General features: G+C 46.8%; 1 protein-coding gene across 1 annotated transcript; it reads right to left on the bottom strand.

The window, feature by feature from the left end:
• Window positions 1-2663: 2663 nt before the first annotated feature.
• On the bottom strand, window positions 2664-20779 carry LOC149855017 (kinesin-like protein KIF19). The gene is made up of 18 exons (XM_090023780.1): window positions 20672-20779; window positions 18745-18832; window positions 17934-18070; window positions 17362-17487; window positions 16447-16641; window positions 15347-15499; window positions 14074-14196; window positions 13272-13425; window positions 12313-12487; window positions 10940-11132; window positions 9298-9568; window positions 8998-9119; window positions 7325-7461; window positions 6223-6328; window positions 4758-5210; window positions 4276-4444; window positions 3366-3470; window positions 2664-2784 (listed from the first exon to the last, which is right to left on the bottom strand). The coding sequence occupies exons 1-18, from the start codon at window positions 20768-20770 to the stop codon at window positions 2711-2713; spliced, it is 2880 nt and encodes a 959-aa protein (XP_089879906.1). The 5' UTR covers window positions 20771-20779; the 3' UTR covers window positions 2664-2710.
• Between the last annotated feature and the right edge of the window lie 4855 nt (window positions 20780-25634).

The following is a 25634-nucleotide window of genomic DNA, read 5'->3' as shown; positions in this document are numbered from 1 at the left end:
AAGGGGCCCAGTTGTGCTTATTTTGTGTATTATAATCATTAAGCAACAAATAATATAATGCTTTGATTTGCAGCCTGGGCCCACTAAGGGGTTCATCCAGCCCCAAGTTGGAGCCGGAAGGATTTGGAGTTGGCAGCAGATCAGAAAGCAGGTCCCGGGGCTGGGGGCTGCTGCCCCAGGCGCCAGTGGAAATAGGTACAGTGCTGCAAATGGTCTGCTGAGGAGGTGGAAGCCAGCGATTGCTCCAACTCTAGCAGAGGGAGCAAGGGGTAACCAGACGAAGAGGCTGTGGCCCTTGTAAGAAGGCTCCTGGCTCTCTCAGAAGATTTGTGGGTAATCTGCTACATTGTCAAACTAACTTGCAAGCAATTACTCCTACTAGGAAAAGCTTTTAGTGGGTCTGTTAACCTAGAACTCATTGCTAACTCGCCTGCAGGTTTGTAAAGGAACAGCACCACCAAAGAGAGGAAAAACCCAACGGTTCAGGGGGGTGATTTTTGTGCAGGGTGGAAATGCAGGGCCGCGTCCACGGCAACAGCAGTTCTGTGTGGCAGAACCCGGCTCTATGAGAGGCCGCTGTTTTCGTGCATGGTTACAGAAGAAACAAGCCAGCAGAGCTGGGTATCTGAGCCGGGCTCTTTGTCCCGGAGTGGCACATCGGGTACGGAGACCTGTCCTCTCTTCGCTGGAAGGCCAGCGTGCAAAGGCAGTTCAAGCTGTCCCGGTTGGCGCAGCTTACAGGAGGGGTGACCCAGAAGATGCGAGCCTGGTGTCAATGCAACTGTAACTTGAGCAAACTTTGGGTCCCCTTTTGGTTCAGCACAGTTAAAAGTTATCACAGTGAAGGCTCAGAACAGTTTAAATGGCAGGGAAGAGACAAGAACAAGTGTTTTAGTCACTTCAGGTCAAAGGCAAAGTGCTTCATTCAGCTGCTGAACACGAGTCCATTAGTGTTTTCCCTCTTGGGATCTAAGTGCCCAATCTGGGGACATATTTTGGAGACTGACAGTTTTTGTGGTTCTCAAAGCAACAAAAGAAAACCACGCAGCCATCTGTGTGGTCATCATTCTCAAATAACAATTTCCAACATATGTTTTCACTGTGGCTTTTAAATTTAGAGAAATTATTAACAGCTGTTAATAGTACTGTCACATGATGTGCTGATACGCTGCCTGCTCCCTGCACTCTTCTGGGGAATTCATCACCAGGCTTTATTTGTTTGTAACCTCTATTCAGAGTTATATCCACAAACCAGCACGGTAGTCTCAGGATCCGGGGTCCTGGTCTCTGCATGAAATAGAGCCTTGCTTCACAATACTGGGAAGTCCCATAGTGATTCAGCCCAAAGCTATTTAGCAGGGACATATACTCTGGGAAAGCCTGCAGCATCCCACTGCCTGGGGTCTTTTGTTCCTCCTTGGAGTCATGTGGTGCCTTGTGAATAGAGAGCTGGCTGCTGGAAAAGGTTTGTTTTCACACTGTCTGCTCATTTTGTCTAGGTGTGCTTTTCATTTCTGTGCTCATGTGGAAGAGTCATCTTTGTAGAGCAAGGTCTCCTGGCCCATCTTGTCTGCAACGTGCTTCATCAAGCTTCCTCTTGTTCAACAGGGAACATCGGACTGCATTACACTGACAGTGAGAATGAAGAATTCATAAGGACTGTTGTGTGCTTGTACTGCTTTCCATTTCAGGATTTTAAGGCACTTCCTAAATACTAATGAGTTCAGTCTCCCCAGCCCCACGTGCAGTACTGGATTATTACCACCCTAAAAACCCATTGAATAACCTGCCTGCCATTTTAAAAACGCATGAGCCCACAAATGTGACATGACCTTGCTTGGCTGCGTTTGTAAATGCCAGGCAGGTGGCAAAACAGGTGTGGTGAGAGAAGCTACTCACCTTTGGGGAAATAAAGAGTACTGTTACTCAGCGAAATGGCCCATGCCACTTTGTTTGTAATGCGAAGAAAGCACAAAGAACAAGGAAAAAATACTCATCACAATTTATTTATAAAATGCCTGTTCCTCCAAGGGAACACAAGAAAAACTGCTGGAAGGAAAGCATGCTCCCTTAGCTCACCTCCCACCCTGGCTCCAAACACGGCCTGTCTTGATCACTGCACCTCTCCTGGAAGGTCTGAACTGTTCAGCACATGGCAAAGTACTTAAAATACTCCTGGCTTGTTCCCGGTGCCAAACATCTGCTCAACCAAGCTTCATGCCAGACATGCATCACCTTTTCCAGCTCCACTGTGATATGCATAAACATCAGGAAAGTAGGGGAGGTATTTTAAAGGAGTTTTGTTCTTAATAATTAAATAGCCCCTTGCATGATCTCCACACCTTCGCCCTGGCAATTTAGAGTTGGTCTGTGCTCGAGTGCAGACAACCAGATGACAGAGACTCTCGTCTGCCATCTTCTGGACAGAGAAAAAGCAGAGCTGCCTGTTCCTTTGAACATTAACAGTCAGCAAAGCAACCCCCAAAGCCTGTCTTAAAGGCAAGTAGCAAGTGGAGCTCGGCAAAGCAAAAACTTCCGAAGGGGAAAACGCCAGACAATATGCAGCCCTTCCCTTCTCCCCAGCCTCACAGCAAATTGGCTACACTCTCTCTCAAGACACCGGCTCCCTCATGCACATACTCCTAACACCCCTGTAAGCCCTGGTCACCTGGAGGCAGACAGACTCGCAGTCTCCCACCTTCTCCCATGACTATTTTGGCTTTGGCAGGTTCTTCGTGCCTTTGGCTGGCTGCTTCTGCTGGCTGCTGGCACCATCTGCAGGGCCTGGGTGTGAAAGAAGACCAAGTTGAGGATCACAGTCTCACATTGCAGGAGCAGAGTTTTGCCTCAGTGGCTCCAAGTCAATTAAGCACTAAGACTTGGACCCCACTGATAGGTACCAGTTAGAGCTGGAAAGACATAGGTCTTTTCTGGGGAGAGGTTGTTTTTTCGTTTTTCAATACGTCCTGGATTTGGAACTCATTTCCTTAAGAGTCAAAGAAAATCTTAGTGGAAGGCATTAAGTAGCCCCATTGTTACACAGCTAGCTCAGATTACTTGCGCTTCCTATATGGATTACGGTAGGATTGCAACCACATCTGACGAGGTTATCCTCCCCTCCTAAGAGTTATTGTTGGCTGAAAGGAAGGTAGAACGTGACCCCAACACCGCCAGTTGTCTGCTGCTACGTGTGGCTTAAAATTGGGCTCCAAAAGACGTTGCCCACTGGATCGCTTTCCCAACTGAGCAGTGAGCTGTTATATTGACAGCTCGCTTGGTTGGGACCACTACAGAGCAAGGGCTGAAGGCTGGAAAGAATTCACCAGTGGCACATGAGCCATCTGCATGATACCTTCTCCACTCACCTTTGACTTGCTTTTGTAGGACCTGCCCTCGGGTCAGACCTGCATTGCTTTGCTGGACAGTGCTGGGTGGGGTATTGCTTATCACCAGCACCTGCAGTGCAATTTCTGCTGGACAATGCGAGAGAAACAGAAGTCTTCACTGTAAACACTGGGAGAGGAGTACAGCAAGAAAACATTTGATTCAAGTAATAAGTGCTAGAGTTGCAAGTGAAATATTAATAATACTGATTTGTTTTAAGTGAACAACCAAAGAGGGGAATTCAGCAATTTAATGATAGGTATTGGAATGGGGTGTGGGGAGGCTGGGCTGTCAAACGTCATCACAGGGGTCTGAATGCTGGAGTCCAGTCTCAACGTCATTGGACTGGTGCAGCCAGCTCACCTGAACAGCTTGATAGACCCCACGCTGCAATCCCCTGGGGTTAGCCACCGATGCAGCACAGCTGACCTGCTGGCAGGTCCAGCACCACGCATCTCCAGCCAGGCTGGGAGTGACCAGAGGTGGTTATGCAACCTGCTCCTTCAGCCTCTGGTCTGTGCTGGGGCTGACCAAGCGAATGGCTATACTCGTGGACACTGGTCTGTTAGGAACAGGGCTGATACTAGCAATTGGTGCCATACACAGAACAGATGGATAGGGACACTTGGGCTTTAGGGTGTAGGGACATTTAGGAGGCAGTGACTTAGGAAGTGACCTGAAGACCATGACAGTTTCAAATGTCCCATTCAGCCAAGAGCTTACTAGTCTACTTGACACGCAACTCTGTGCAGTTTAAGAAGCATCTGTCTTCTTAAAGAAGCTCATGTTAGCATAGACTTCTGCTGTGGCCTGTTTCTCCTGTTTCTCAAAGACTGATCTGCAGGCCGCAGCCAAACACATACTTGAAGGTGTCTTGTCCATTGGTCCTACCTGCCTGGTGGCCAGTGGGGAATTTGACCTTGGCAAGAGCTTGCGTGGCAGATGACAGGGTGCCTCTTCTGCCCTTTGACTCCAAGGAGAGTTTAGCTCTGGGCAGTTGGTTCTCGGAGACGTTGTCCATGTTGGGACTTGAAGGGGTCCGATGTTTTGCTTTTGACACCTAGAAGACACCATCAAGACACCCACTGACCTCAACCGCACACTTCTGAGGCTGTGGGTCACATTACCCCTAAGCAGGTTGCTTAGTCCCATGTCTGTCTCTGGCTCGGGCTGCCAGGAGTTAAGGGTGTAGTGAGTGTGTAAAGGATCTGTGCAAGTCAGAACATTCCCCGTGCGGTGGCTCAGCGCTGCCTCAGCCCACAGCACTATCCTCTGCCATAACAGCATTCGGACCATCTCTCCACCCAACCGCATCCAGCGTATTTCCCTCCTTGCCAATTCCCCCCACTAGAAGAAACATATAGGTCACCCACCCTTTGGGAGCTGTGTTCAAGAGAACGAGATCTTTTCTTCCTGGCTTTCCTCTCTGCTGATTTTTCCCGATCTCTTTCTTTTCTCAACTCCCTCCCAGTTTTGGGGTGCAGCCGTTTCTCCCTCTGAGGCTCTTCTGGGAGGCTCCCAAAGCTCCCTCTGCCTTCCACACGAGTCTCTGGAGTGGAGCTGGCCTTCAGATATTTTGGCTCCACCATGTCATCCTCAAAAAAGTGGGCTGAGATGGGTTCACTCCCATGGTCTCTGGTCTGGGCCCTGCAACGCCGGCGGGCTGCAATGAGGGAGATGCTTTTGGTGCTAACTGCAATCTCTTTCAAAGCCTCTGGGCTCAGTGGAGAAGTCATGATGTCCACAGCTGACTTCTTCCTGGTTAAGCCCAGGGAGGTGGGAGAATTTAATTCGGGAATCTTTCCAGCAGCAACACCAGTTGATTTCTGGTTGAAATCAAAGCAGTGGGATCATAAGGCAACTCAGTGGTGACTTGTTCCTTAACATTTAGGGCATTTTTCATTTCGAGGTATGTCCCAAACAACAGTCAGTCCTTGCCACTCCCCCCCGAGATGTAGGTCGGTGCTGTTTTACGTTGAGGCAGACAGGGTTGGGAAACTACCTGTGGCTACAAAAGGAGCCTGCTTTGGGAGGGACAAGAGTTTCTGCCTCTCCATCCTGCTCTCAGGCACTAGCCAATATCACAGTCCCTTCCAGATTGTCCACAAGTCAGCCTCAGAAAGGGGTTGCATGGAATTTGACTCTTAAAATAATTTTGCATTAATTGAGAGGGCATTGGATGATGCCAAACACCATCCAGCTTCAGGTTCTCCAGGACAGCAGCAGCCTCCTCTAGTCATGGTCTTACCATTCGAACATGGAGGAGAAGGTGAACACCAGGGGAAGAGTTGCTTCATCATTTTCTTCCCCCAAGGTAGGCATATTTTTAAGTATTATGTCATGCATTGGATACAGTGAGTAAATGATAATTTGGTCTCCTGATTAGGTGAATTGGCTATTGGTCTAGAAGTATCCGATAACCTGGGATCATATGATTTCCCTTTCCTGTAATGTATGTTGCTATCTAGGTATTAGGACTCCCATCACCATGTCATCTGTGCATCTTACACACAAATGCTACCTTTTCCCTTCCACCTCTGAGAGAAGGAAGTATAACTATCCCCAGTAACTGAGCAACTGAGATGAAATAATTTACCCAGATTCACAAAGGAACATGGGACAAAGATGTAGGTTGAACCTAAGGCTCTATAGTTGTATCCCCAATGCCTTAAACCAGGAGACCACCACTCCGGGGAGAATCTATTGCACACTGGTATTTATCTTCTTCCTGCACCCTTCACTGCACCATACAACATGCAACCATGAGGGATTTGTCCACTTCACACACGGTGCTACTTACTGCAACAGCACTCTGGCAGCTCCCCCTGCCATACTAACCTGGTGAACTGGGCTTCTTGGCAAGCGAGCGAAAGTAGGACTGAAAAGGATATCTGGATTCCCCAGTTTCCTGGCAGGGGTAGTTTTAGACGAGCGGTAGCTGTCACTACAAAAAGAACAGAGAGAGGGATGAATAGATGGAACTACATACATAAGAGATGGGCACCAGGACCTTCAGAGAGACGGACAGGGAGCTCAGTCTTACCAGAGCAATAGGAGATACCAGTTTGGATTATAGCTTCCAAAATGATAGGGGGAAGATGACAAGGACTTGCATAAAAGCAGAGGTAGGGAGAGAGTGTCTGGGAAGGTAAGAGGAAGGACCCTGACCCTACAAAGAGCTTCACATTCTTTCACTGGTTTCCAATCTGCATCCTACTCGCTCTCTGGGAGAGGGTTCCTATTAAAACGCGGAGCTGTACAATGAATAAATAAGACGCCAGGGACCTTCTTATTTGTCCCCTGCTCTGGGAGGATTTTAGACCTGGAAACCTAGCAAGGAGCAGACAGGGAAATGTTGAACAAAGCAGACTTTTGCAGTTTACAGAAGCTGACATTTCCCAGGAGCATTCCAGTTTCAACAACAAGAAGCCCCCACAAATACGGATGTGCCCGGATGGAATTTTTGCCAAATTCAGAGCAAGATCCTCAGAACTGCCAGTGGTCCAGGCCTCGGGTCACTTAGGTGAGATGTGGAGGACAGATTCAAGTCCCTGCCTCTGCCTCATTCAGACAAAGGACCTGACTCTTAGTCCCCGCTGTTCCACCCCAGTGCCCCGACTGCCAGGCTTCATTCAATATGAATTAACTACTGACAGCACCAAGAGAATGGCTCTGTAATCAGTCAGGGAATTCACTTGGGATATAGAAGGCAGAGTCAAGTCCCTAATCTCCCAATTTTCCCACACCCCAAGCAAGCAGCCAACCCTCTGGTTGTAGAGTCACTATCAAGGTCCTGAGCTTTATAATGAAAATCTCAACAACACCCAAGCCATAGGGTAGTCTCTGCAGTTATCTGGTAAGCTACCAGGCCCTGGAGAATGGAGAGGAAAATGGGAATATGAGGAGACCCCCAGAAAAGATAGAAATGCCTCCATGTTACCTGTCTGACTCCAGGATGATGGAGGGGAGCTCAAACTTTGCTCCCCAAGGAAGACCCTTCCTGCTGTCAGCGAGCTCTTTCCTGCCCTCCTCCTTACTTAGGTCCAGCTGCTGAGCTATATCTGGAGTGGAGCCATCCTGGGGCAACGGGAAAGGGTTGATCAGTAAGACCGTGAGCAAGCAGAGCACAGGTCTCTTCAGTCCAAAGCCTTCTCTCCACCCTGTCGACTTTCCTGGAACCCGGATCCTATTGCAAATCTAAACTGAAACTCTTGCTGCAGGCCAGATTTTATTTCTAGGTTAGAACACCATATTGGTCAGGCACTAAGGAAGCAAAGAGGAAAAACTGGTCGTGAGAGGATTTCAAGGGGTTTCTGCCACTTCTGTGACCCTTGTGACTACAGAGCTGAAAAGGACTTTGCTTAGCGCACATCCATTTCAAAAGGCACCCAAATCCCCAGCATAGAGTGACTCACCGAGCTTTTGCACTTTAGTCAGAGCTGTGCCCTCATGGCAAAGCCAGCCTCCTACTTAGAGGCAGGGACTTCCACTGATGAAGCATCTGTGGTTTGCCCATGCAGGACTCAAATCTGTAACCCAACCCTGTCCTGAGTATCAACAGGATTGACAGCAAGCCTAACTCAGCGTGAGAACCAACTGTGTCATGTGCATTGGAGACAAGCCAGGATACATAAGGGGAGTTGCCATTTGGATGCCCTCCTGCTAATACAAGACATTTAGAAGTGGCCAGCAGCATGATACTGTCTGGAGAAATCCTCACAAAAAACTGCAAAAAGAACAGAGATAGACAATGTATTGCTATCCCGCTGTCCCCCGGGGATGAGCTGCTGTGCCCCAATGCCAGCAGGCTGCAGAGGTGATGGATGTTTCAGTTATTGGGAAAGGTAAGGTTACCTACTGTGCTTGTTCTTCTAATAACTGTCCCTACAGAGTCCCCCCGCTGGACCTGCATGCCTAGTTTCCAAACCTTTGGTCTCAGTTTGCAGCGAGGGGACATACATCTTGACTCCATTCTAACAAAAACAACAAAGTCAAGTGAAATCCTGGACTGTGTCTGAAAAGGACCAAGCTCACTGGATCCCCCAAGCCCAACGTGAGGGCGGCTGATGGTATGAAAGCCTTCCAGTCCTTCCTCATTTACTTCCAAGTGAAAGGGAAGGAGGGAGGATCAGAGAAACCCTTTGAGCCACAGCTTTCAGAAAACTAGAGCCTCTCTGGTAAGCAACCCTCTTCCATCTTCACAATATCACTCTGAGAGACCCACCCTGGAACGTGAGCCATTTCTTCAGAGGGGGACTGACGTATTATTTGCTGTAAGCCAGCATGGTACACCGAAGTAGGATGCAGGTTTTGGTTCAGAATAGCATCAAGCACGTGCTCGAACAAGTTCATGGGAACTTTAGCAGATACATTATGTGCTTTGCTGAATCAAACACAAGAAGAACAGATTCTTACAGCTGTGGACCCAGCCCCAGGTAGCAGCCTGATACCTCTCTGAGAAGGGAACATTCCCCAAACATGCCTCAGACTACCCTGGACAGTTCCTGAGACACAGCAGGGTCTCTCGTGCGTGCAAATGAATGGCTATTACCCAGAAACATAGAGCGGTGGATGGGATCCTGTAGCCAAAAGGACAGGTCAGCTCTGCCTTACCCTGAGCGTGGTGGACATCAATGAATGAAGCAGGAGAAGGCGGTTCAGAGTCCCCTCCTCTAACTCATGAAAGTACAGACGATGCAGTTTCCCCAGGGTCCCTGGGACAGGAATGTTATGGTCTGGAGGGAGGAAGAAAGTTAGGGGAACACCAGAAGACAAACAGCTAGCGAGCACCCAGACCATCCAGCAGAGCCAGTGAGGGTCAGTGCAGGATGTGGCTCACGGCACAGGATTCTCCATTCGGCATCAGCAAAGCCCAGCAATGCCAGCAGAGCGAGAGTAGGGCTGGGGCTTTACCTCGAATCAGCATTTGCTGCTGCTGAATGATTTCTTCACAGAGCAGCCTGTGCTGCTGCAGCCGCTGGATCACAAAGTCCTTCTGGCACAGCAGGTTTTCCTTGTACAAGGCGCTGGCTTGCAGCTCCGTGTTGCCCACCTCCAGCTCGTGAGCCTTACACAGCAGCCTCAGCACCTCCTGCTGGTCCTTGCTGGTGATTTGCCTGGGGAGCAGCTTCTCCATCTGGGAGGCCTTCTTCTTGGCATTGGCTAACCGCTTCTCCAGCTCTGCCTGAATGGGCAAGCAAGGGTTTGCATGAGCCACCAGGACTGCATAGAGAGGAGCATGCAGGTAATATTTATTGACTAGAGTGCTTGAGAAACAGCTCAGCTGTCTGATCACCTCCTCTGTGCAGCCAGAAGCTGCATTTCCACCTCCTCAGATAGGGGGTCTAGGGGCACAGTGCTTCACAGTAATGAGAATGGAGATTATTATTCCTATATCCTGTAAGGCAAACCATGCGACCGTCCAATACACGGCCAGGAACACTCCCCAGCTGGAGAAAACCTACAGACATAAAATGTCATTTAAGGCCAAAGACTCCCCAAACCACTGAGCTACCAGTGACTAACAGATGGCCCTAACTGTACAGAGTAGGGGCACTCAGGAAGAAGAGTGCCTCAAGAGTGGGAAAGCAAGGCACAGAGAGTCTGTGACTTACCCCAGTACTGAGGAATGAATGGCAGAGCCTGGATTAGCACTGAGGGCTTCCTAGTGCCCCAGCTCAACTCATGAGCCCTCTTGCTCATACGGAGACATCTATGAATGCCCCTGTCTGACCCCCTCCGATACTGTGGCAGTGATTTCCCACCGCAGCTTTTCTCAGTGAATCACAACAAATGACCATCTGCCTCCATTATTTCTTCTACTACTTCTCTTTAGCCAAACCAAAGCAACATCATCACAAAAGCCCTTTGCCAGATCAGAGAACCCTGTACGCTCTGACATGGCAAAGCATATCCATCACCTCTACGCAGCCAGGAGACCAGGCTACCAAAATTCAGCAGGAGAGGACGGCACGACATGTGGCCAAGCAGCAAGGACACATGGGAGGGGTGTGTGCGTGTGCGCACTTGCGTGTGTGCGTGTAGTGGATTTGGGGTTAATTAGCTCAAACAGTCCTTTACCTATACAGAATTCTTGATTTCCTGGGCTCTCTGCCCTCTTAGGAACCAGCCTAAATCCCAGTCAGGACCCACACATTAACATATTCCATACAGCATTCACTCGATCCTTGAAGGGTTAACTCACAGCCCCTGACTGACTCTAATCCTCTTCCCTAGGAGCCCTTTTAGCTGCTCAGGCACCAGCTAGTTATCTGCCTCAGCTGGTCCCATTCCCTAGGCAGCCTGTAATCAGAATTTGCCGCCTGCGGCTGCGCTGTAGTCCCTGCCCACCTGCAGGCTCCTACAGCCGGGAGTGTGCAAACTGCCGCAAGCTTCTGCGCGTGCCACTTCTCTTTCCTCTTTCAGGTGCTCTGGGGTCTGAAGCACCAGCTCTGCCTCCATTTGATGCCATACTATATGCACCATGTAGTTGCCACCCCCTCACCCTGGGACTGGCTGCGGCAGGCAGAGGTCACAGACTTGTGCTCAATCTCACCTTTAGGGCTGCTGTTTTGCGCTGCTCTGCCAACAGCATGTTGATCTCCTCTCTTGCCACCATGACTTCATGAGGTTCAGGTGAATCTGTGCCCTCCGCTTCCCTATCCTCCTCATCCATGGTTTCATCTTCCTTCTCATTCACTGACTTGTCATGGCACCTGCGAGCATGTTGAGTCTTCTCTCGTTCCCAGCTGCCAGCAAAAATATAGCAGTGGGAGACATTAACCCTCTGGAACACAGTGGCATTCACTCAGATGCTACTGAGTAAGTGACCCCAGGCCATGTCCACCCAGTCTTCAGGTGCTTACCCGATTTCCTCTTGCATGGCAGCAGCAGAACTGAGTAATCCTGGCTGCATATGGTGGAACAAATCAGATATAGCAGACTGGAATTAACTTCCTAGTGTCTCTATAGCTAGACAGAGTCCTAACAAGATGTTTTAGCTGCAAAGAAGTATTGATTCTTTCAGCACTGCAAGCTGTTGTTGCAGCAGATGTGGAGAGATGTGGCTCAGATAGCTGCAGTCCTTAGCTGAAATGACCTGAACCGTACCACGCTGTAAAAATTGGCAGAGGTGTTGAAAAAAGTGCCAACAGAGCACCCCATTCAGAAGTGACCATTCTGCTTTAGTCTGCACAGTGGCATGGATGGATTTTACTTAGTTTGCAAGGGGAATGGGCACACATGCAGCGTGAGAGGATGCAAAGAACACAGCAGGTGCCAACAGATAGGTAGCTCGGACTTGAGGATGTGGAGACCAACAGTGCAAGACTGAGGTACTTCCAAGAGTTAGCACAGATCTCAGTTAAAAATGCAAAGCCAGGATAGAGATCAGACACAGGGCTATCTGCCTTTTACACTCTTTGTTGTGGCTCCTTAGGATAGAAGCATCTTCTTTCATGGCAGTACGGTTACTTTAAATCACTGGTACTTATGAGCACGTACAGCCTCTAGGAATTAAAAACAATCCTAGTTCCTTGCTTGCATTTCACAGTGGAGGCTGAAAGCCACTGAACTTCCCCCTCCAATGATTTAGCCACTCTGGAAAGACACCGCCTTCAATTTCTAGGTATTAATGTTGCAACCCCCATTGGTAACTGCATTGTGTGGAAACCTGACCTCAGCCCTATTGGCTCATTCTTATTGCAGCCTCTTTCCCTAGTTAACTCTCTCTTGCACCAAGACATAGCTTGACCCCTAGACCAGTTGCAAAATGCATAGTTCTGGGAGCTCTCAGGTACATTATGAGTAGCCGGTGTAGGGAATCAAGACACCAGAACTAAAATGTCCTATCTTTTACTGACACCTTGGCGGGGACATTAGGGTGTTTCCTCATCAGGAAGCAGCTGGCTATCCTGTGGCTGTACTCACTCTGTAATCGTAAGCAGATGCCTGGAGGCATCAATGTGCAGCTCAATGTTGGTGTTCTCCAGCTCTATGAGGCTGCGGCGCATCTCTAGCTGCTCCTTGAAAGCTCCGATCAGCTGCTCCCGCAACTTGTTCATCTCTTGCCGGCTGGACGCTTCTGGATCCTCATGCATCTCCGCTACGGAAGAAAACAATAGCCCTTCCATTTCCAATGGCCCAGTGCTCTACACCCACTCCCTGATGTGGCCCACACAAGACTCCTTTGAGAGCTGGTAGCCCACCAAGTAGGTTGTTGCTTATGACAGTTCATGCCTCTCTAAGGCCAGTTTGTCTATAAGGTGCCACCCTGCCCTATCTTCTTGCCTTTATGGCACAGTTAGTAACAGAAGCAGTAACAGCATGGGCTGCAAAATAATTATGATGACAAGATGCCACTAGTTTGTACTTCTATAAAGGCTCATAGGATTTCAAAGGACCTTTCAGTGGGGCATACCCTTATTGTACAAGACGGTGACGCGCAGAGAGAGTCTGCCCATAGTTATGCCACAAGCTAGTGATGAAGTTCACAACGGAGTCCAATGTTGACCAACAAACAGCCCCTACTTTGACCTGATTTAACTTGCTCCTCTACATCAGGCACTTAAAAGCATCAGGCGTGGCTGACATGAAGGACTGATGAGGAAAGACTCTACTGAGGAGACAGATGTCTGCCCCAACTCACACCTGATGCAGGGAGGCTGGAGGACCTTACAGTGTTGGAGCTGGGCAAAAAATAGTTTACTGCAAACATGACCAGCAGCTGGAAAACCAAGAGACTCTCTCTCTAGGAAAGCCTTTGAATGTCATGTGGACAGGATGCAGATGCCTCAAAAAGCCAAAGTCAGGCTCATACACAAGACACACCAAGGCACAAACCTCAAGGACAGAACCTAGCAGAGAAAAGCATCCGCTCCTGGATCTACCTTGAGCATCCCCGATCTCAGAGCTGACCATGCTCTTCTCCTTCTCCTGATTTTCAATCTTTGCTTTCAGGCGCTCGATCTCCCGGCGTAGATCTGAGATGATGCTGGCGTACTGAGCAATGTGGTACGAAACATTCAGCAGGTTGCGTTTCACCTGGTGGGACCAAAACACACTTGGTCATTCATCCTGTAGCTCTCTTGGTAGCTCTGTAGGACCCTGGTTGTGAAGCACAGCATCCCTCCTAGTCAAGAGGTGCCTAGTTACCCTCAGTCTATGGGATAACTCTTTATACATCATTGTCTACCTTCCTTTATCCTACAGGCCTTTCCTTTTGCTGCCTCTTTAGCCTTCCCTTTGTATTTCCTCACTGGCAGCTCCACACCCACTTGTCATCTATATCCACTGCCATTATGGCACTTACTCACTGCTTCTTGTTATACTGCTTCCCATCTGTTGTACACTGCTCTGTGCCATGCATGCTACCCTCTCTGTCATGACTAATCCCCAGTCCCTTAATGCATCTTATTCATAGACCTATTGATGTGGTCAGTACCCGTTGCTTTCTTTTAAGTTCCTTACCTTCTCTTTTTACTGTTTCCCTCCCACCATGTTGCTTGACTCTTCCCTCATGCTCCCAACTTGAACATCGAGAGTACTGTCTGGCCTCTCTCTTTCCCCATTGTGCGTCCCATTCATCTTTCTCAGCCCAATAAGTTCATCCTCCTTTCACCCAGCATCTTTCATGCCTCCTTTGCAAACTTCTTCTACAAAATCTAGCTGGAGAGCTGCTTGCTTGCTTACCCTTGTCTTGATGTTCTTCGCTCGATACGCATAGATCAGGGTCGTACGAGATTCTTCAAAGTACATACTAGCAGGGCTGATGTGGGCGATCATAACTGTCCTGCTGTTCCCCCCCAGTGAGTCCTAGATGAACACAACATTGCCATCACTTGGTATTAAAAAAGGCACTGGTGGGGCATGCTTGGTCCCCTGAAAGCTACACTGAGCTGCTCATTTAGACTCCAGTAGAGAATCCAGACTAAGAGCGGTAGGTAGAGCAGATCAAAAATTGTTACTGTAACCTTTGGCTGACAAAAATGTGGCTTTTTGACTATGTGGGATTGTCTCTTCCCAGGAAAATGTCCATTTTTGTCAAAATGCAAACAACTTCTCGGATTTTGACAAAATAAAACAAGTTCTACACATTTTTTAAATCCTGCTTTGGAGTAGCAAATACATTTTCAGTCAGCCCTAGCTGGAAGTTCAGAACCAAGATTCATGCTTAAAACCTGTGAAGTAGAGTGGGATCCATGGACAAACACAACGTGATCGCACAGCACAACTCCCAGGTTTCAAGTTATCAACAGAGGTTCACTGGATTTTACTGCTCATCCTAGCTTGGTTCATTTCAGACATAGTCCAGGGTTTCATTTGACCCTGTTGTTTTTCATAGATGTTAGGGTCGGAAGGGACCTCGGTAGGTCATCGAGTCCGACCCCCTGCCCTGGGCAGGAAAGAGCGCTGGGGTCAGCTTTTATTAGAATTGAGTCAAAATGTATTAGTGGCTGGGCTTGAACCCCTATATTCAAGACCTGACGTAATTTCCTGTGCTTGGGAAGAAAAATGGGGATACACAAATGTGGGTCAGCTCTCAAGTACAGGCATACCTCGGAGATATTGCGGGTTCGGTTCCAGACCACCGCAATAAAGCAAATATCGCAATAAAGCGAGTCACACGAATTTTTTCATTTCCCAGTGCATATCAAAGTTATGTTTACACTATACTGTAGTCTATTAAGTGTGCAATAGCATTATGTCTAAAAAAACAATGTACATACCTGAATTAAAAAATACTTTATTGCTAAAAAATGCTAACCGATGGAAAAATGGCGCCATTAGACTTGCTCGACACAGGGTTGCCACAAACCTTCAATTTGTAAAAAAACGCAATATCTGCGAAGTGCAATAAAGCGAAGCACAATAAAACGAGGTATGCCTGTATAACTTATTCTGTGCAGCAACACAAGCCTTATTCTGTGTGCTGATTCCCTTCCTAGCCAGCAGTATACGATACCTTCAACAAGCGGGTGAGCTTGCTATCTCGAAAATTGACATATTGGCCTCGACTCCCACCCTTCTCACTCAAGGCATTGATGCAGTTTCCTAGAGCCAGCAGTGAGCGATTGATATGGGCTCCTTCCTTCATTCTCTTGCCTCGGTTCTGGGTCTGCATGTGAAAGGAAGAAGGATGGGGTTGTACTGGGGAAATGGCTTTGTTTTTGCAACATTAATGTTAGGGTTTGAATCTCTAACACATGAGCCTCTCTGACAAATCTAGACAGAGCAAATTCAGCAGGGATTCAAATGGGCGCAGCTTCCATTGAAATCTTGCGCATGGTGGACTTGAATTCAGTCTGGAGTCTCTGCTAGAGGATTTGTAGTAAATTGAAACCTCCCCTTCTGGGACTTGCTTCCTAACTAAGCAAATGGGATTGAAGCACACAGCTGAAGTTCTAACCATTTTAGGCAGAAATAGCTTTCCACATATCTAGCCCAACTTTTACGCAGTATTCCCCATCACCATCCTTTCAATTGCTCATTGTCCGCACTGTTTTTTCTCTCTCCCCTTTCCTGGTTCTCCCATTTTTTTCTGACTTCCATCTATCCAATGGTCTACCCTCCAGCTCCCTGCTTGTCTGTGATGCTTACATCAGTCACACCAATCCCCCACCACTCTGCCTTTCCAGAGCTCCCTTGTTCTCATACGAGGCATCGTTGTCAAAGCTTAAAATTCTGCAGGACATCTCGCAGTTGGATAAAATACTTTAGCTCTGATCACTCGCGTGCCCTTTCTGCCTTTTCCTCTACCCAGCCTACAAAAAAGGAGCTCTCAGTTGCACTTGTAGGGTGCTGACCTTCGCTCGTGCATAGAGAGACAAAGTTTAAACACAGTTAATTGACTCTTGCTCAATAACAATGACACACGGTGCATATATCGCCAGCGTTAAAATGTTGTATTCCCAATGTTTTATAAATGCCAAACATGCACGCAACAATGATTTTTCAAGACAGTATGTGCCCCACACAATGTCAGGTGTTCCTCGGAAAGTTATAGCATGAGGGACCAAAAGGTTAAGTCTTGTTTGCAAATGCCTGTTGAGCTCTTAGCTGTACCTGGGCAGCTCTCTCAGACCCTGCCAAGTCGACCATGAAAAGCCTTCCCACTTGCACTTCCTCGGTAATATCCTTCACCCGACTCATCCGTTTCACTGTCACCTGCAGGACAGCATGCGAGCGGGAAGACGTCTTGTTGGCAGCAGTGGGTTCCTGAGTGCGTTCCTTGTTTCCTTTTGTTAACAGCTGCATGATCTAAACAAGGCAGAAAAGCACCCAGAGGTAGCCAGATCTGCTCTGGTAACTGTAAGCTTCACCTACAATAACAGCAAGATTGATCACCCTAAAGTGTAAGCAGAAGTTGGACCAATTTTTGGCTGTGACTTCACTGGGACTTGGGTTCGATGAGCTAGCTACCAAATGGTGTAAATCTTGGGACTTCACTTTTGTTGGCTTGATGATGTGCTGGGTTGCATTCTGCTAGGAATAGCTCAGCATGTTATACCCCAAACGGCATAATATTATCCAGTTGGTGCTCTATTAGAAAAACTGCACATTAGAAATAATGTAGATACTCAGCACAGTCTGCCTTCAAGTGCACTACTAAAGCATATTTCAGTTACTTCCTTTCCACTTCCTCTATTAACATTTTAACTGATAGGATGTGTAATATAGGTCAAGGCATTCTTCTTTTCAGGAAACCAGCAGATACTGAACCTACTGACCTATTTAGCTGATTTTTATTGCTGAATGGATTTCAGCCTGGTTCCTGTTATCCTCCTGCCTGCCTGATTAGTCTTTTCTGAGTAATTTGGCTGAATTAAATGAGTCTCAATGGATATTGTTGCATGAGACACTATATCAAGGAAGATGATGACAATGTGGATATGTGAAACCATCTGAAAACCTTGCTGCTACTCTAGAGCAGTGAGCACACTCCCCCTCCCTCTCCTGTGGACACTCAGTCCAGCTTACCTCCTGTGCATTTGTAGTGGAGACTTCAGTTATTCCTGCTATCTGGATACTACCCCTGGAGTCCTCTCTCAGGTCTAAAAATCCAGAGGATGGATTCAGGAGGTCACGGATCACTTCATTATAAATCTGATAGGGGAAGGGAAAGGCAAAGGAAGTCAGTAGACTCACACTGCTTTATCCTTGGATCAGTAATATGGAGGATTGTGCTATTTAAGATAGGTATGGTATTGGGCTGGCATTGTTTGTATTTCCCTGGAGAGGAGAAGCAAGATGAGGCTAAACTAGCTGAGTCCGGCTTCTGTGAATAGGTGATACAGGAGATAACACAGATAAATGAGTGACTGCAACGATAGGTGGAAATGTCACCAATTATGCAAAAAATACAGGAAAAGGTGACAAGAAGCCTAGAACCCAGCCAGAACCACCGAAGAGGAACAAGGCAAGAAGAACGGCTTTGGACTCGCGGCTTTGAGTTATACCTTTTCTAAGCAGGAGTCTCACTAAGCTCTCATTGCAAAGCACCTGCTTCACAGAATTTGTACCCCCTTAAAAACCAACCAAAGATGCTTCACCTCTAGGTATGACATCGAGACGGTGTAATCCATGTTGTCACTGGTTGCCTCCAGGGCCCTGAAGAGGTCATTCAGAGTGCGGATGTAGATCCCTGGTTCACAGTCCATCCCTAACATAGTGTAGGTCTTCCCTGCCCCTGTTAAAGCAGAGAAAAGCACAGTGCAGATCAGATTCCAGAGGAAAATTAATTTCTGATGTAATTAATGGCAGAGTCCATCTGTGGCTGGATCTGCCCTCCTGAGACTGTACAGACTCCAGCTTTGCAAGGAGCAGTCCTTGTCTTTTCATAAAGTCCTTTTAATAAAAGGAAATATTTCCTTCCAGTGATTTCCATCCTAATTCAGCCTGTTTTCAAGCGTACTACTGCTTTACTGTTGCTTTGACAGTTAAAGTGAGAGGCACAGTTTGCAATACACAGTAGTGCAGGGCTGGGCAAAATGTGGCCCATGGGCCGGATGCAGCCCACCAAGCCATTCTATCTGGCCCAAGGGGCCTCTAAAACATTTAGAAACTTAATATTTATCTGCCCCTGGCTGCATGTCATGTGGCCCTCAATGGCTTGCCAAAACTCAGAAAGCAATCCTCTGCCCGAAATAACTGCCCGCCCCTGCCATAGTACATTGCATTTCATGATGCACAGAGGCACAGCTTGCAATACACAGAATGATGTTTGTACTGCTCTGGCCTTGTCTCTGAACTGATACAATTAGGAAGTTAGACTTGCTGCTTCAGGTCCAGGCCCTAAAGTTTCAGTTCTCCCTGCACACTCCATCCCACCCAGCTCCTGCAGTTATAGTATGTCCGTGTTACCTGTGGGGCCATATGCAAAAACAGTTGCATTGTATCCAGAAATGACTCCTTCTACCAGGCTTTTGGTGGTGGACACATATACTTCCTCCTGGTCACAGTGAAAAACAGCAGAGCTATTAGGTCAGACATCAACATTATTTCCAAGCTGATACACATAACCAGTGATTCTCAACTGGTTACTTCTCACTAAGCCAGTGATTCTCAACCAGGATGCTGTGGCACCCTGCAGTATGTTCAGATCCTTTCAAGGATGCCACGTAATGTTGGCACTGTTAGGCGTACAAACATGACTCACGTGATAAACCAAGACATCGGTAATAGGAATCTACAGTGTTAAAAACGTTCGGCCTTTTTGTGGCCTGAGTTCCTTGCAGCAGAAGAACTGGTCTCTTATTTTTCTGTAGTCAAATAACAAGTGTAAACTAAGAGCTGGCATTTTCCAAGGGCTGCCCAAGTATATCCAGGGGGCCTTGGATCTAAAACGATTGAGAACTGTTGGTTGAAGGTTATCACAGTGAGTGTCCCATAGTTCTTGAATTAGGAAGATTTCATGTCTACGAGACCTCAGGCAAAGGTCATGTTCCCTGTTTAGCTGGAGCCGTCAAGAAACCCTTCTCTGGCAGGTTGGGAAGGAAGGAAGGAGTGAGCAGATCCATGGGACCATGGCCACTTACACCAGCTGCAGACCATCCCAGCGTCTGTCTGAAGCTTTGAAAGGGTTGGGAATAGTAGAATGAGTCACGGACATAATAAATTGTACCAGCTGTGTCCTCTCCAAATACACGCATGGGTGGATGCATGCCCACACACCCCAGCGTTAACCTTCTCAAGGGTGGTTAAATCTGGAATGAGCCACCAGAAGCAGCAGCCACCACATACCTGCACACTAAGTAATGCTGCGACACCCAGCAAATAATCAAAGCCAAATCTAGAATTGTTGTAGCCATGATGATCCAGGGAATACCATGTGGGGAAAAAAGACTTCCTTGATAATATCTTGCATCTCTCCCAAATTTATACTTAGGAAAGATAGTAGATAAACTCTCAGGCACAAAGTGCTCTCATTGCTTGACCTGATATTTAGCTTAGGCTGTAGACCTGGGGAAGGGCATTTTGTGCCTGAAGGCTTGTCTAACTTCTCTAATGATAAAGTTGGTCCAAAAAGGTATTAACAAAGAAATTTTACTTTTTGAAGGTAGGAAAGACTAAATAAATATTCTTGGCAGTTCTCTAGGCCATCTGCTATGAAGATATATTATGGACAGCATTTTATGGACCTATGTATCGCTTAGATGATATTTTGTTGACAGGCCCATTAATAAATCCTTAGATAAAAACATTTGGGTGCCTTGTTACCACTGTGATAAATGTATTAGTCACTGGCAGAAAGGCCGAGGAGACCGATCTTGTAAAATAAATGATTTCAGACATTAATCAGTTTTTCAGATCATTTCACTCCGTCTCCTGCAGAGATGCGTGCAGCTGTGTGCACCAGCCTTGCCTACCTGGAGGATGGCTCAGGAAGTCACTTCATTTTAGAGAGGCTTAAACAAAACAGATAAAGGAGAGCCTGTGCCATAGAGCTAAACAAGACAACCGTGACCTCATTCAGTGGAGGCCCCAAGAGTCCTGGCTCTCGGTGCCAGAACCACTCCGCTGTGTGCATACAGATCTGGGTGATCAAGTCCTGGGGGAGAGAGATATCCAGAGCAGACCGTATCTTACACTGGTTCTCCAATAAGCAGAAGAGAAACCTTTGCGGTCTGCCTCTCCTCAGCACCTCTGCCATTTCGCTGGACGCAAGGTGAATTCATCAGCGTGCAGTGTTACTCCCAGGGGTTAAATCAAACAATTTAAACTAGATTACAACTTTTTTTTTTTGGTGGGTCAGGGAGGAAGAGTTTGGGAGGGGAGGAGAAAATGTTACCTGAGTAGCCTTTTGATCAAATACCATATCAAATATAAAAGTCTTCTCTCGGGATCTATTAGCTCTCAAGATGTCATCTGGATCTTCACTTGGGTCCATCAGAACAACCATCTGTTACAAAGCATATACAGAGAGAAAAACATAATGCCCTTCACTGATTCTATGGTTGTAATGAAGTGGGACTTGCAATCAAGATAGGCCAATGGTTCTGCCGGCTTTTTATCTTACAATATTCTGTTGCATCAATCAGCCACCCGAGTACTGAAGGAGTGTATATGGGAAGGCATCAATGCACACCATGTGAGCCACATCTACACATGCACTTTACTGCAGAATAGACTAATTAGCCGTGGAGAAAGCATCACCATCTACACGTGCGATGGTATTAGACCGCAGTAAACTAATTTATGCTACAGTAAGATGGTACTGTTGAGGACAGGACTATTTTAGGCCAGGGTAATTTACTGGGATTAAATGCATGTGAGGACCCTGACCACGGGTGTAAATTGCACCCAGTCAGCCCAGCCAGCAGAGGGCCAGATTCCTGCCTACTGCCTTCCCCCACAGCTCCACACTTTCAGCGCCCTCGTGCCCTAGCCAGCCTCTCCATCCGCCCACCCCCCAGCACCCAGGGCTGAGTAGCCCTGGCATCATCTGCTCTACCTCGGCTCAGATTGCTGCAGTTCCAGGTGCATATCTAGATGCTGCACCTGGGAGTAGTTTACTCCGGCTCAAACTGCTCCAGAGGTTATTGCTTCAAATCAAATACGTAGATGACATACCACCCACAGTGTCGGAGAAGTTTTTGATTCTAGGGCAGTCACAAAGAAGCCTTGCGGCTGACCTGCTCTCCAGATGATGTCACCTGGAAAACTTGCAATTCTTGCCGAACATTTCAAGATGCACAGAGGAAATTCAGTGAGGCTCCACTGGGTGAGTCATTTGCACTAGCTTCTCATATATTACACCTGATTAAGCCCAGTGTAACTAAGGCAGCAACTGCCCCCCCTTTGGTTTTATTTTTAGTCAAATGCTAGGATCTGGAACATTCCCAGCTCCCAGGGGAATTGTTCAGGAAACAAATCAAATTCCCTGGGAGCAAAAACACGTGGGGAAATCCCTTAGAAGCCTTCCCTGCGTAAGGACTAGCAGAAATGCCTGCTTTGCTCGGGGCAGAAACTGGTTTCTTTTACAGCTTTTATTAGAATAAGGAAGATTAAAATTAAAAATGTGCTTTATGACAGGTTTCATTTCTCTTGGCTCCTCTGGAGGCCATGGTGATCACTCACATAAGTACATAATTATGGTGGAAAGAGGGTAGCATTTCTCCTCCATTGGAACAGCTCATAAGGAGGTGATCTAGCCTCCAGGGGAATTATGTACCTAAGGGAAGGGTGAGGGGGAGTCAGGCGCCATATACTCCAGGGGAGCTTTTGCTGTCTCAGATAAATACATAATTAGGTGAGTGTAGATCATCAGCCACCTGATCTACAAAATAATCACTGCATCAGGATGCTAAGCGGTGATAAAATCACACAGAAGAGGCAGGGAATATGTAGGGGAAGGAAATACCCAGTGGCCAGTGGAGAAGTGCCATGGTCTTAGGCTGACAAGGTTCTTTGGGCGAATCTGATATCTTTTATTAGACCAACTTAAATAGTTGGGGGAAAAAATTTAAGCAAACTTTCAGGTTTAAAAACGCTTTGTCAGGCTGAGGAAGTTTCTGCAGTTGGCGTGTGCTCTTCCTGGATGGAATGAAGAGTAAAGAAGCCTGTTTCTTATCGACGACCACGCTCTATTTCAAAGTATCCAATAGAAAACACAAACCAACAACTTCTGTTAAGTGAACTGAGTCACTGGTGCTGATGAAATGGAAACGGAATAGTAAATATCTACGGGCAAATTTCTAAAGGAGCTTCCCGATTCATGCCCACAGTCCATATTTGCACATGCGTGTGGACACACAGAATGCCTAGAGGGTGTTTTCTGTGCCAATTTGTCTCATAACATTTTTCCTGCAACAATGCTGTGATTGATCTCAGGAGTCTACTTGCAAGTAGCCATTGCATCCCTGGGACCTCGGTACCCAACTACCTTGAAAAAATTTAGTTTTAGTTAGACAGTAAAAACAAAAATAGTTTTGTTCCTTCCAGATTAACACATTGCCTCACTAGGAAGCGTCACAAAAACATATGCAAAAGTAGACTACTCACTATTGGACTGAGCAACTCCAAGTTAACAAGCCAATCAAGCTTAGACTATTTTATTTTAGAATCAGCAGTTGGGTCAGAATTGCCTCCACATAAACTAAGTTGAGGCTAAGAATAGTAATTAGCACAAGCTCACTAGAAACCACCTAGAAAACTAAAGCTTTTCAACTCCCATAAAATTTATATTCACTTTGGTAGTTACCATCATACATTTTCACTGCTAAAAGAACCTCAATTGTTCTTTAAAAAAATTGCAACTAAAAATCTTTAAAATATATTATTCCTTTCATTTCCAATTGAAGTGTTATTCTGTCCTGAGACTAGCTCAGTAAACTGTCTGCCTACTTCCTAAACCCTCTCTCTAGGACACATAGAAGTCCTCAGGAGTTTGCAAATTCTGCAACACCTCTAACAGCCTTTGCCTAGGGTTGCAGGATGTTTTACACCTCAGATCCTGTCTCTGTGCAAGTGGGATCACTGGAAACGTCATGTACAAGTTAACTTGAAAGCATGTCATTGTATATGTTCTTCACCATGATTGAGAAAGTAAAATTAAAGCCCCCTGGGCCTCTTTCCAGGAATCTACCATCTACCCGCTCAGCTGTAAACCCACCCATACTTCCCTGGCCCAGCCTCACCTGGTCCCCCACTCTGTGGGCTATGATAGAGGCACCTTCCTCCAACTCAGCTTCGTTGATTGGACGAATACGTAGAGCCACCTGCACAGACACAGTAGTCAGGAAGGTTATAAATTGGTCCCTGTGTCAGCTCAGACTTACCTGCAAGCATCTAAGATTTCTTAGAGCAACTTTTTACTGATTGCCTTTTCCTTCCCAGGTTATTCCACCAGAGAAGATTTAAGCATATAATTCTCTAGTCTCTTGACAAACGTGAATTCTTTATTTCTACTGCTGTTTCTAATGTAACAAACCCCAAAATAATTCCATTACCCTGTCCACCAACATCATTGCAATAGGAGCAGGAAAGTTCGGAGTGTATCACCAGCTGCTGCAGAGCTAAATGGGACACTCGCACATTATATCCCCAAAACACAGATTGAAACTATGCTATTTCTTGGTGACTGACTGAGTAGGAGAAGTTATACTCCATGAGGATCCAAGCTGGAACATCGTGCTTATATTGAGCTCCAAGTTGACCCCTGACTTGTGCAGAACCACGAGGAAACCAGAGAGCTACCACAAAAGTCTGCTTAACATTTTGTTCATGGGAGAACTGGAGCTAGCATGAAGAGCCAGATGTGTATACATCCTCATCTGCATAAATGCTTGAATCAACCAGAAACTGGTAAATAATACTTGTATTTTCAAATTTGGCAATATTACAGATATGGAAATTACAAGCAGGTGACAAATATCTAATAGGACCCCTTATCCCAATCATAGAGGTGACTCCACATATGACACCTTTATATTTGACTGCACTAGGATTTTTTTTATGTACTAAAAAAAGTAATGAAAAGAGAAGCAAAATGGTATATTGGACCAGGCACAGGGCTAGGAAGCAAGGGCAGCTGTGACGCAGGTCCAGTTTGGCCACCACAGGGCAAATTCAGGTCACAAAGCCCAAAACTTCCAATTCTCAGTTCCAGAGTTTATGGGAACCCAGAGATGCCCAGGGCCCAATTTCAGAAGCGCTCAGGGCTCTGGCTTGAATTGCAACTATTCAGCATGTCCAAAAATCAGTCTCTGCTCTCTAGGAATCTCATCAGACACCCAGGGGCACTTGAAGAAGTTGACTTTGGCTTCACGGTGTATGCTTTCCCATCCATAAAATAGACTGTCACCTCCTTAACAGCTGCTGAGTGGTTAGCACCGGCATAAAGGTGCAGAATGTGCTGAGGTACGTGTCAGCTGGAGGGTGCCTAATTATTCCAGGTGTTGCTATAAGGCTCCAATAGTCGCATGCAACTAGTTTCTATAGGAACCAAATCTATTTCCATAATAACAAGACCAACCAAGTGCTGATTTAATGAGGGCTTCCAGAGGCAGCTTTGGGATCCAGGATTACCTGGTACACACATCATTCCTCTTCTAAAAAAAAAATCCTCTAGGCATGGAAAGCAAGGCAGACCCTGGAGCTGATGTTACCAGAGGCACAGAGCAACACCCTACCTGTGTACACTCTTTAATACTCGCTGAACACCTGCTCTGACATGTTGCATTATCATCAGACCTAAAAGTCTCTGGCTGAATTTTTTTTTAAAGTGCCTAAGTGACTTTGGAACTCACATCCCACAGGACTTGGGGGCTTTCGGGAATGTTACCCAGTATATAGCAGTCCCTCCTTGCATGAGACGGGCAACGGTGCGAGGCTGACGAGCCCGTCTAGGAAAACTGTAGCTGCTGACGTCCCAAAATGGTGAATGAAAGGAGTATTTTGTGACCTCTACTATGCAGATTAAATAACAAAGCCTGTGGGGTAAAGGACCATGAGAGCTTGATCGGGAAACCCAAAATGCTTTACACGTGATTAGAGCCCTAGAGCACTTCAGAGGCGAGATTCCTGTGCTGGGAGCCCATTGCTCTCTGGTTTAAACAGAAGCAATCGATTCAGTCCTGTGGTGATATGAGATGTCCAAGGAGTGAGCTATTTTAATCTGCAGCTCAAAGAAACAGCTGGGGAATAAACAGCAGGTTGCCAGATGGACACGCAGAAATCGATGCCCCAGTCCTGGGACTCATCAGGTTCTGTGGAGGCCTCCAAGTGAATATTACCAACCCCCTGGTCCCTGA

Source organism: Crocodylus siamensis, chromosome 12 (genome assembly GCF_052110815.1).
Source record: "Crocodylus siamensis isolate JL-2025a chromosome 12, ASM5211081v1, whole genome shotgun sequence".
In the NCBI taxonomy this organism is placed as follows: Eukaryota; Metazoa; Chordata; order Crocodylia; family Crocodylidae; genus Crocodylus; species Crocodylus siamensis.
Note: the sequence above shows the minus strand (reverse complement) of the source record. Positions and strands in the feature narration are given on the sequence as shown.

What these genes read in the sequence shown, in the direction of transcription:
- LOC149855017 (XM_090023780.1), bottom strand. Translation starts at nt 20,770, where the DNA reads ATGGACCCAAGTGAAGATCCAGATGACATCTTGAGAGCTAATAGATCC. An exon ending in ATCATCCTGGAGTCAGACAG is followed by an intron (nt 6,329 to 7,324) that starts GTAACATGGAGG and finishes TTCTTTTTGTAG; the next exon opens with TGACAGCTACCGCTCGTCTA. An exon ending in CAAGAAGCCCAGTTCACCAG is followed by an intron (nt 5,211 to 6,222) that starts GTTAGTATGGCA and finishes GATTTCAACCAG; the next exon opens with AAATCAACTGGTGTTGCTGC.